The sequence below is a fragment of the Sander lucioperca genome, chromosome 2, assembly GCF_008315115.2.
Source record: "Sander lucioperca isolate FBNREF2018 chromosome 2, SLUC_FBN_1.2, whole genome shotgun sequence".
In the NCBI taxonomy this organism is placed as follows: Eukaryota; Metazoa; Chordata; class Actinopteri; order Perciformes; family Percidae; genus Sander; species Sander lucioperca.
The window spans coordinates 47,386,189-47,397,868 of record NC_050174.1 but is presented as its reverse complement, the minus strand read 5'-3'; the positions used below and the strand labels follow the sequence as shown (position 1 = coordinate 47,397,868).

The following is an 11,680-nucleotide window of genomic DNA, read 5'->3' as shown; positions in this document are numbered from 1 at the left end:
TGTAAGTATTTTCCAATGTTACCACTATATGGGTGCACAAAGTCACATACAGACTGTATATCGTAGCTTTGCCTTCTATTTATCTTGCAGTATGTGTTGTTGAAACTGTATATGGAAAGATTAAGGGGCATTATGGTCTTGTATCTGTGTTTGAGCCGGTCATAGTCCCAGCATTGTTGTTGGGAATCAAAACCAGCACTAATGCACTTCAGAGGACGTTTGTAATTATTCCAGCGTAGGACGTTATTGTTCCTCTACAGTCTGTAGTGACATCTGCTGTGTTTCTCCTCCTCAGGGCTCTGGAGATGTGAAGTACCATCTGGGAATGTACCATCGTCGTATCAACCGTGTGACAGACAGGAACATCACCTTGTCTCTGATGGCGAACCCGTCTCACCTGGAAGCCGTGGACCCCGTGGTGCAGGGAAAGACCAAGGCAGAGCAGTTCTACTGTGGAGACAACGACGGCAACCGGGTGAGACTGAGACACAGCAGCAAAACACTCACACAGCAGCGTTTTTTTTTTTGTTTTTTTTTTTACTCCAGCAGTGTGTCAACCAATAACACAGAGTTAGACACATACATATTCATACATCCTGTCTGTGTGTCTGCTGAACCTCTATGTGCTAGTAACTATCTGAGGCTAACAGTTAGCCACTTAAGCCGGAGATATACTTGCTGTTTAACCATGCGTTTCGCATAAACAACTGTGTCGCGTTAACTTCTAGTACACACACAGCCAACGGACCAAATGGACGCAGGACAGGCGAGGCAGCGATGGTTATGCATATCTCTGGCTTTAGACGGCTAACGGGCACCACAACTCTGGAAGGGGCACTACAACTCGACAAAAGAAAATATGATGGAAAATACACTTAATTATAATAGAATACACAGTGTAACATAAGATGGAAAATAAAACCCACTGAATGATAATAATAAAGTTAAAACTATTTAAATCAGTATCCATATTTGCAGCATGCACATATACTGTACATCAATAAACACTGCAGCAGTATCAAAAGGGCTCCATTGTCTTCTACTCTGTTTCTTATTGTTTCTACATCAGTGGTGGAGATTTAAGTTGATAAGATGAAAATTCTGAAAGTATTTAGCCTCGAGTGCACTCTCAAAATACCCAGATCTTTGAGGCTATAAATAAACACAACAGAACCTACTTTTCTGACACCGACTCAGCATGGGTCTTGATTACATCGAAATAAGCAATTTTTTCAGCTACCACAGAACGTCTTCCAGAGGGTGTGACCTAACTGTGGAATAAGAACCCATAATGTGTTTCTTAGAATGGTGTGTCTAAAGAATGGTGACACACATATGTTGTGTTTGGGACATTTTACACAGACTCAGAATGAGCTTTGACATTTCTGAATCACTTATCTGCTGACAGATATTCTGATGCCAACATATCTGTGGTAAGATCAGCAGCAAATATAAATGAGTTCAGCTTCAGACTCTACAAACTGCGCTCCAGGCATTTATCATAGGGCAAAACTAAATTAAAAGCCTTAAAAGAAGCTCTCTATGATTATAATATCATGCAGCAAAACACTGACCAAAGGATGACTCTACCACAAAAAACACTGAATGGCAGGTCTTATTTCTACACTTAAACTCCTGGATTCATTTTCTCATCCGAAGCTGAAGCAACACGCTCACAACAACGCACACTTTGAGGTATTTTGACGCAGCAGCATGCTGTTTGTGTGTTCAGGTGATGTCCATCCTGCTCCACGGAGACGCAGCGTTCGCAGGTCAGGGTATCGTCTACGAAACCTTCCACCTGTCTGACCTGCCGTCATACACCACGCACGGCACCATTCACGTCGTCGCCAACAACCAGGTAACACACACACAAACATGAAACACGCGCGCATGGTGATGAACAGTCAGACAGATGACTGAGCTGGTATCTCTCGTCTCTAGATCGGCTTCACCACAGATCCTCGCATGGCTCGCTCGTCTCCGTATCCGACTGACGTGGCTCGGGTCGTCAACGCTCCCATCTTCCACGTCAACGCCGATGACCCAGAGGCCGTCATCTACGTCTGTAAGGTGGCTGCTGAGTGGAGGGCCACGTTCCACAAAGACGTGGTGGTCGACCTGGTAAGTTTTCATCCATCATGTTTTGGTTCATACTCTACAGCGGCGTGTGACTGTAAGACTGTAAGACACTTTGTGTGTGTGTGTGTGTAGGTGTGTTACCGTCGGATGGGTCACAACGAGATGGACGAGCCGATGTTCACTCAGCCGCTGATGTACAAACAGATCAAAAAGCAGAAGCCGGTTCTGCAGAAATATGCCGAGAAACTGATCGCAGAGGGAGCAGTGAGCCGGCAGGAGTACGAGGTAACAACACACGTCTTCTTATTCTTGAGTTAGCCTTTTCCTGAGTTTCCCAGGATGCCAAATTTAGTAAGAGTAAGAGCAGGAACATTTTGCTTCCAGCTGTTGGTTTCAGTGCAGTTAAAAGGGAAACATTTCATCAAAGAGCAGCAAGACCTTAAGTTCATGACCTGGATGAAAGCTTATGTTACTGTTAATTATGAGCACAGTGGACGTTTAGGACAAAAGGCCCTTGTGCTCCTTTTTTCGACCAAATAGTTTCACGGAGGAACTGAACAAGTCTCTTTGGTTGTTTCCACTTTATTTAGAGAACCGTGAATATTAAGCCAATCTCAAATGGATTTAAAAAAAAACAACCACATCCTGTTGTTTGTATTTACTGTTGTAAACACTGATGTTTGAATGGATGTAATTGTTCGGTCTCTTGACTGCTGCTCTTTTTTTTTATCTGGACTAGTTGGGATATCACACTACATCACACCTTAATAAACATTGTAAGAAATGGCTGTCCCTTGTATTCCACCACGATAGTTCCCGGGATATCGGAAAGTCTTAAAATGGCTCCTTGTTTGTACGGTGCACAGAGTGACGTTCATGTTTGTCCAGTCTAGTTATGTAGCATTCTGGAAAATGAAATATTGTTGTGAAGACTGAGTGAACTCTCTGTCTCTTTCTTTATCTGTGTCTGTGTTTGCAGGAGGAGATTGCCAAATATGATAAGATCTGTGAGGAGGCGTACAATCGCTCTAAAGATGAGAAGATCCTCCACATCAAGCACTGGCTGGACTCCCCCTGGCCTGGTGAGGGAGGAGAAAGATGGATGTGTTTATGTCACTGTGTTTACTGGGATGTATGTTTATATGGATCCATCAGAGTTTAATTATACAAGATTCAGAACAGGATGTAAAAACTGAAAACAAACCTGAATAGTTCATGCCAGGTAAAGTCATATTAGTGTCGAGATCTGGAGCCTGTTTCACTGATTCTGCATTGTGAAATCATTTCCTCTCAGATTATTTGTGAACATGTTTTACTGAACAAACACCGTACTTGCAAGTTATTTCTGAGCATGTGAGAGCCCTGAAGGACGGTGTGTAAGCAGTGCTCACAGGTCCCTGGTCTCAGGTCCAGGTGAGGATCTGGTCTCACTTCCTGGTTCTCTGTCAGGTTGTTGACGTGTTGAACTGTCGTCGTCTTCAGGTTTTTTCACCCTGGACGGACAGCCAAAGTCCATGAGCTGCCCCTCCACCGGTCTGACTGAAGAAAACCTGAACCACATCGGAGTTGTGGCCTCGTCCGTCCCAGTGGAGGACTTCACCATCCACGGAGGTATCAGTATTAACAGTATTTTAACCAGATATCTGTCTCGTCAATTTCACTTTCTTCAGAGAAATTACAGATAAATTACCAAACGACTCATAAGGACCTTAAATTTTCCCCAAAACTTTATTTTTTGACGTTTCCACACACAAAAAACATGAGCAATCTCCGTGAAATGAACCAAACTCTCCAAAATTTCTGACCTCTGTGTAACATCTGACTTGTCATATTTTTCTTGGAGAATTCCCTCCACGTCCCTGAATCAGTGGATCAGATGTAATGTTTTTAAACACTTAATCCACCCATTGTATTTAGGTATACAGGACTAATTTATAAAATTTACAGATGTTTTCTACAATAACCCAAAGATATAAAAAAGAAAGTTTGCTCCTGACAACTTGCTTTTTCTCATCAGTAAATCATATAAAATCATATAAATGGTGACAGAAGATGCATCCTGATTGGGTTCAGTCACTCGGCGTATTTCAGCGTTATTTGTTGTTTTCAGGTCTGAGTCGTATCCTGAAGAGCCGAGCCGAGATGGTTCGTAACCGGACGGTGGACTGGGCTCTGGGGGAGTACATGGCCTTCGGATCGCTGCTAAAGGAGGGAATTCACATCCGACTGTCAGGACAGGACGTGGAGCGTGGCACGTTCAGGTAAACAACCCATGACTTTAGTTGTGTCCATTGTCTCCGGTTCTGCCTTTGTACTGCATCATGAACGTTCATATTTTAGTTACATTGGTATTTTCAAAATCCTGCAGTGTTTCCAGTGTTGAGCTTTTAAGCTGCAGCGACCAAACACTTCATCGCTGTGTTTTCTCCGTGGTGTATTTGCTCAGAAATGTTTGTGCAGTCAGTTCTCCATCAGATTGTTTACCGTTGCTTCCTTGACTTCTAAATTCAGCAGCAGGATTTTTTTTTTTTACAGCACAGAGAGAGGACGGCAGCCTATTGTTTCCACCACGACAAACGATATTTGCTTGGTTTCTCGTTTTCACAGGATCCTTTTTTATTATTAGTACATATTTTCTTGTTATTACTACTATTATTATTCCATTTTAACAAAAAAACGTTATCTTGTTATGTAACAAAATCAAACTTTTGTATTATTAACATGAATCTGAAGTAACTAAAGCTGTCAGACACTGGATAGTGAAGCAAAGGTATAAAGTAGTAGAATATCCAAATACTCAAAGTACCTCAAAATAGACTCATTATGGCATTATAGGTTTGTTTGTTGTTAATTTGAAAAGATCAAGAGATTGTAGCAAAATGTTGTGATTTGTAAAACACAGTGGAAAACCTGGGAGAGCGTGCTCCCCGTGTACAGAGGCTCAGTCCTCGTCGCAGCAGCCGCGGGTTCAGTTCCAACATGCGGCCCCTTGCTGCATGTCATTCCCCCTCTCTCTCCTCTTTCATGCCCAAAACTGTACTATCAAATAACGGCCTAAAATGCCCAAAAAAAATCATCTTTAAGTTCACATAGTGGAAAAGGTCTCAGAGACTAAAGCTGTTTGTCCTCTTACAGCCACCGTCATCATGTCCTCCATGACCAGAACGTGGATAAGAGGACCTGCATTCCCATGAACCACCTCTCTCCTGACCAGGCGCCGTACACCGTCTGCAACAGCTCGCTGTCCGAGTATGGAGTACTCGGTGAGTCCATCACTCTGCTGCTGCTTCTGTTTCTTCTGAACTGCAGATAAACGTCATCTATTTTTGTTCTGTAGACTTTGAGTTGGTTTCTTCTAATCTCAAGTGCTAATGTTCTGTCTGTCTGCAGGCTTTGAGTTGGGCTTTGCGATGGCGAGTCCCAACGCTCTGATCCTGTGGGAGGCTCAGTTCGGAGACTTCCACAACACGGCTCAGTGCATCATCGATCAGTTCATCTGTCCCGGTCAGGCCAAGTGGGTCAGACAGAACGGCATCGTGCTGCTGCTGCCGCACGGCATGGAGGGCATGGTGAGGAAACGCACACACACACACACACACACACACAGCTGTGTTTCTAGGCTATCACAGCTGTATATCTCAGACTATATAACTATCTCTGACTTTATTAAGACATAATAATAATATTGAACGTTATTTATGAAGTGATTCACACAAACAGGATTAAAAATGATTTATGAATGTATAAGACAAGGAAGCTTTTTAACTTCTTTTAAAACAATCACAATCAGGCTTATTGCCAAGTAGGTTTTTCACATAGAAGTACTATGACTTAGTATTTTGGTGCTTAACAATAAATAAAGAAAAAACAAGAACTTCGAAAGTCAAGAATCTTTAAAAGTAAGTACAAGGGAAAAAAAGTAAATATATCTTTATATATGTTATTAAAATGAAAAGAGCAGTATAGCGTTTGAACTCAAAGGAACAGAGTCTGTGTCTGAAATAACGAATGATAGACATTTGATCTTTGAGCAAAGTGTAAAGAAAGATAACTGACGACATTGTCGAATTGTGTGATGGAATACAGTTTTCTTTATGTCTATAAAATACAAAGATAAAGTTGTAATATTTGTACTCAATTTAAATCAAAGTATCCTCCTTCCAGTGACTCAGTGATAGGAACAGCTCCACCTGGTGGAGATGTAAGAGGAGTGCATTCACTAGTTTGAGGTTGTTTAATAAGTGTGTGACTGACTGTTTTCTGTTTGTGTGTATGCAGGGCCCAGAACATTCTTCAGCTCGTCCAGAGAGATTCCTCCAGATGTGCAACGATGACCCTGACGTCATGCCGGTAAAACTCCAGCTGTTTTGGCTTCTGAGCAATTTGTGATAACAAGAATCACAACAAATCGCTTTTCTACCATTTAGAGCAGGAAACACCCACATCCAGACGTCAGGTTATTTTTTAAAGTTAGGGTCCGCACAAGGAAAACTGTCAGCTCCTCAATATATTGCTCCTCTGTAAGGAGGTGAATGGACTACTGTTTAGAACAGCGTGCGACTTTCGTATTTTATACTTTATCGTTTAACCTACAACTTCATCTGTCTTGGGATCTGCACTGTAGGTTGAAAATAATCGCCTGGCCTAATTTATTCATTTGTGAGACGTACTGTATATTCTAAGAATGCTTTATTCTTAATGTTGCCACTGGACATAATTATTTTATTGTTAGTAGTATTTGTTTGAATTATTCAGGGTTTTATTTTTATTCTATCTGGATTCAGATCAGATCACAATATCAATATCAGTTTTATTAGATTTCTATGGGCAGCATTGATAAACCTTTTTCACTAATGTTTTTCTTATAATGGTTCTTATCATTTTCTCTGTTAACATTCCTCAGAAAACCACACTAGGAACAGGAAGCTGACACAGCCATCTAAAACTAATTCTTCTTTTTCCCTCAGCCACTCTCAGAGGACTTTGCGGTGCGTCAGCTCTACGACTGTAACTGGATCGTGGTGAACTGTTCCAATCCTGGAAACTACTTCCATGTTCTCAGACGCCAGATCCTCCTCCCATACAGGAAGCCTGTGAGAGACACACACACACACACACACACACACACACTTTATTTTCCAAATGAAGATAAATGAAAATGAAACAAGACACATAATCTACAATGGAATGCTAATAAGAATAATAATACTGGTGTCATACAATCCAGTATTTACTTTGTAACTAAGTGCATTTACTCAAGTACTGTACTTAAGTACAATTTTGAGTTGCTTGTACTTTACTTGAGTATTTCCATATTCTGCTACTTAATACTTCTACTTCACTACATCTCAGAGGGGAATATTTTACTTTTCACTGTACTAACATTTTAGCTTTAAAGCTGCAGTAGGAAGAAAGCAAAAAATGCCAGAAAGTTAAGTAGAGTGAGACCTCTTCCTGCAGCTCTCCCTCTCTGTCTGCATGTGCAGAACAGCCAATAGGAACGCTCTCTCTCTCTCTCTCTCTCTCTCTCTCTCTCTCTCTCTCTCTCTCTCTCTCTCTCTGAAATAACCTGTTAGTAGCCAAAGTCTACTGTGTTTTTTAAAAACAGAGCCAAGAGGAGTTGCAGTTTTATCTCAGATCACTTGTATACACTATGTATTACAATATGCCGAAAAACTTGTTATGGGATTTTTGGCCAACAAAACCAAAACGTACTGCATTTATACCACGGCTTTAAAAAGTATAGAAAATAAAGTCATGACCTTAAGTTCTTCATTAATCATCACAGATTATTTTCCTTTGTAAGGTTTCTGTTAACAGAAATGTTTTTAATGACTCATTTTTTAAGTCCTGATGATTTGATATCATAAACTTCCTGTCTGTCCCTCCAGCTGATTGTCTTCACTCCCAAATCTCTGCTGCGCCATCCAGAGGCCAGATCCAGCTTTGACGAGATGCTTCCTGGTACTACTATTAATACCATTATCAGTATTATTAAAATAGACTTTAAAAAGGGCTCAGTCTTACCTTCAGTGTTGCTACTCTTCTCTTCTTCTGTAGGAACTCACTTCCAGAGGTTGATCCCAGAAGAAGGCATGGCTGCGGAGCGGCCGGAGGAGGTGAAGAGGCTGATCTTCTGCACAGGGAAGGTTTACTACGAGCTGACCAAAGAGAGGAAGACCAGAGGCATGGATGGGACTGTGGCCATCGCACGCATAGAGCAGGTACACACACACACACACACACACACACACACACACACACACACACAGTGAGGTGGCACATAAATACAGTTTCACTTCGAGCAGAAAAGCTGTAAGTTGTCTGTCAGCAGTTTTGTCTTTTCATGTCATTATTGGCTGAAGCTACAGAGTATCCTGGATTCTGATTGGCTGGAGTTCATTGTTATAAGATAACATCCAAAGAATTGACACATGCCAGTGAGCAAAATGTTTGCCTCAGTCCCCAGCAGGAGGATTGTGTCCATCTTTGACATTTCAACTACCGTCTGTTCTAAATAAATGAAAACAAACGGATCCTGATGCATTTGGGTTTTTTTTCCCCGCTGTACTGAAGTGTGACTCCTGTGTCCTCGTTACTCATAAAGACATATTTACATACGCTTCAACAAATGAACCAGCACACAAAGAGTTAAATAATAACATTCAACAATATTCCCTCTCTCTCCTCCAGCTGTCTCCGTTCCCGTTCGACCAGGTGAAGGCGGAGTCGGATCGTTTTGCCAACGCCGACCTGGTTTGGTGTCAGGAGGAGCACAAAAACCAGGGTTACTACGACTACGTGAAGCCTCGCATCAGGACCACCACCCAGAGAGCCAAACCTGTCTGGTAATGATCTTCATCTTCATCATCATCAACATGTGTCACTTTAAATATCAGTTGCAGCACAGGATGATTTGACCATTCACCCCTCTCTCTCTCTCTCACTCTCACTCTCTCACTCTCACTCTCTCTCTCCTCTCTCTCCTCTCCTCTCTCTCTATCTCTCTCGCTCTCTATCTCTCTCTCCTCTCTCTCTCTCTCTCTCTCTCTCTCTCTCTCTCTCTCTCTCTCTCTCAGGTATGCTGGCAGAGATCCGGCTGCAGCTCCGGCTACAGGAAACAAGAAAGCTCACCTGGTGGAGCTGCGACGCTTCCTGGACACAGCGTTCAATCTGGACGCGTTCAAAGATCAGCAGTAGACCTGTGACCTGCAACACGAATCAACCCTCACCTGTCTTACCTTTGACCCCCGGCCCTCCTGGATTCAATTCTGACACTCAAACTGCATCAACACACACACACACACACACACACACACACACACACACACACACACTATAATACTGCATACTGTAGGAAATGGTACACAAATAAATAATACATCTGCAAATACTGCTTACTGCACAGTCTGCAAATATTGTGTACTACTACGTAAACAGTACACAAAGACTGCATACTGCATAGTACACAGTGTTTACAACAAACAGTTCTACATACAGATCATTCACTGTTTACACTGTATTTATTTACTGAAGTCCAGTTAAAAAAAACAGCATTTAGACTAAAACTAAAATATTTTTAAATTCTAAAATGTTATCATTTTAAATCGACAGCAGAAGTAAAGGTTTTAAACCTTTTTATTATTTCTTCGTTTTACAAAACAGTACTACAGTTTACTGTGTACTACTACTACTGTAGTGTACTGTCACTTTGTCACACAAACATGAGAGAACATTAAAGATTAAATCTGTCCGATTTAAATGTTGACAGTGTATTGATTATAATTTCCATTATTTGCTTCATCATTAGATCTATAAAATTCAGAACATGTAAAAAACTCAAAGATATTCAGCTTACGTATATATATATATACAGTATAGAGCAGATAATTATTAGTTGTATCAGAATTGTTTATTTTAAGAAATTGTCACTGTGACCTGTTGTACCAGTAAACCAGCACTGCAGTATGTACAGTATGTACTTCATGGTATCAGTATGTAGTATTACAGTGCAGGCAGCAGATGCAGTGTACTGATTACTAAATATATGCATACTAATTTGTTAAAATTATGTGTAATATTGAGTTGGAGTACACTTGAGTACTACTACAATACAGACATGATCTGAGATAGGAGTACTCAGTGTGCAGTATCAGTACTGTGTGTAATGTGTTCAGTAGTGGAGCAGGCTCAACTCCACCACAGGCAACAACTTTCAGAGCAACTGAACAAGTTGCCTCAACATGTTGCTTTAACCGAGGATACATCAGAGGATCTGTAGCTTTTGGCCGTTAGATGTAGGGCTACGTGTTGATACCGATGAACTAAACCATCTTCATCTTTACACTGGGGATTATAAACCTGATTATCATTGCTTGGCGGACGCACAAGACCAGGAGGTAAAATATGGATATGTTAAGTTGAAAGAACCCCATTTGTAGAAGAGCAATAACTAAACAAATGTGCTTTGATGCTGCCAAGATTCAGGTTTGTTGATTTATTTAAACAGAACAAGTATATGGACTCTTGGAGACCCATTTTGAGTTGATTAAAAAATGTACAAGATGAACACAGAGTTTTGATATGAAAGAAAAGAAAAAATGTATGATTATTGAGAAAAAACATCAAATCTAACAGTTGACGAAGCTTGTCTTGCTCTTACATTTTTAAATGTAGTTGATTAAAAATATATCAGCTTTCTGTGCAGGACGGCATGACAGAAAAATGTTGTACATAAGCAGTTATGCAAGAACGTTTCCTGATTTTAATTGTAGTTTAAATTAGCAACATTTTGAATGAAGTCTGGTGCTATGTGATAAAAGAATGCCAGGTTTCAGGAGTTTAGTTTACTTCAGTTTTTGATGCTCTGTGCTGCAGATTTAACACTCAGCCCTTGTCAAGCGTTGCTCTACAAGTTGCAGAGGGTCTGAGTCGAGACATGAGGTAATGAAAGTTTGTGGCAACATGAAACAAACTGAAGAGTTGTTGGAAGGGAAAGTTTCTCCGGAAAAGTTGACTGGTGGAGTGGAGCCTGAACTGGAGTTTAAAGGTCAAAAACACACACACACACACACACACACACACACACACACACACACGCACGCCTTCCTCCGTCCACACACAAATACACACACACACTCCAGCTGTATAATGTTAAAGCAGGTCAGAAGTTATGTCATCGTCATCACTCCCCTCACTCGGCAATCATCTCTTCTTCACCTGAAACGTTGCAGGAAACATTTTACTTTTTAAGTTTTTAATAAATGGCTCGTTAGCATCGTTAGCGTTCCCCAGTGAAAGCGAATGGGAGCCTGGCTAGCTGGGAACAGTGAGAGTGTAACATTTGAGGATTGGAATCACTACAGCAGGTGGAGGGTTATTTTGCCTTTCAGCAGGTGTGTTGGCTGGTTAAGAAAAAGTCTGTAATTGGTCACCATGGCAACGCTTAACTCAGCACATTGAGATTTTTTTTTTTTTTTTTTAAGGGATATTTTTGGGGAATAAAATGTCGGTGGCCTGCACCTTCAGGCATCCCTACATGAGCTCAACCAAATGCACTGCTGGTTATAATTTAACCCCTCGGCTTCTGTCTCTCTTT

The 11,680-nt window shown here is 41.1% G+C and overlaps 1 protein-coding gene across 3 annotated transcripts in view; it reads left to right on the top strand.

The window, feature by feature from the left end:
- The window catches only part of ogdha (oxoglutarate dehydrogenase a), a 38,119-nt gene extending 28,281 nt beyond the window's left edge, over positions 1–9,838 (top strand). For all 3 annotated transcript variants that reach the window (XM_031308916.2, XM_031308915.2, XM_031308917.2), the window contains 15 exons: positions 296–475; positions 1,733–1,861; positions 1,945–2,124; positions 2,215–2,367; positions 3,062–3,164; positions 3,565–3,693; positions 4,193–4,343; positions 5,218–5,345; positions 5,473–5,651; positions 6,361–6,432; positions 7,050–7,175; positions 7,974–8,046; positions 8,143–8,306; positions 8,776–8,930; positions 9,162–9,838. In XM_031308916.2, coding sequence (XP_031164776.1) covers positions 296–475; positions 1,733–1,861; positions 1,945–2,124; positions 2,215–2,367; positions 3,062–3,164; positions 3,565–3,693; positions 4,193–4,343; positions 5,218–5,345; positions 5,473–5,651; positions 6,361–6,432; positions 7,050–7,175; positions 7,974–8,046; positions 8,143–8,306; positions 8,776–8,930; positions 9,162–9,282 — 2,043 coding nt within the window. In that variant the 3' untranslated portion in view covers positions 9,283–9,838. The remainder of the gene's footprint in view (positions 1–295; positions 476–1,732; positions 1,862–1,944; positions 2,125–2,214; positions 2,368–3,061; positions 3,165–3,564; positions 3,694–4,192; positions 4,344–5,217; positions 5,346–5,472; positions 5,652–6,360; positions 6,433–7,049; positions 7,176–7,973; positions 8,047–8,142; positions 8,307–8,775; positions 8,931–9,161) is intronic.
- Positions 9,839–11,680: the final 1,842 nt, after the last annotated feature.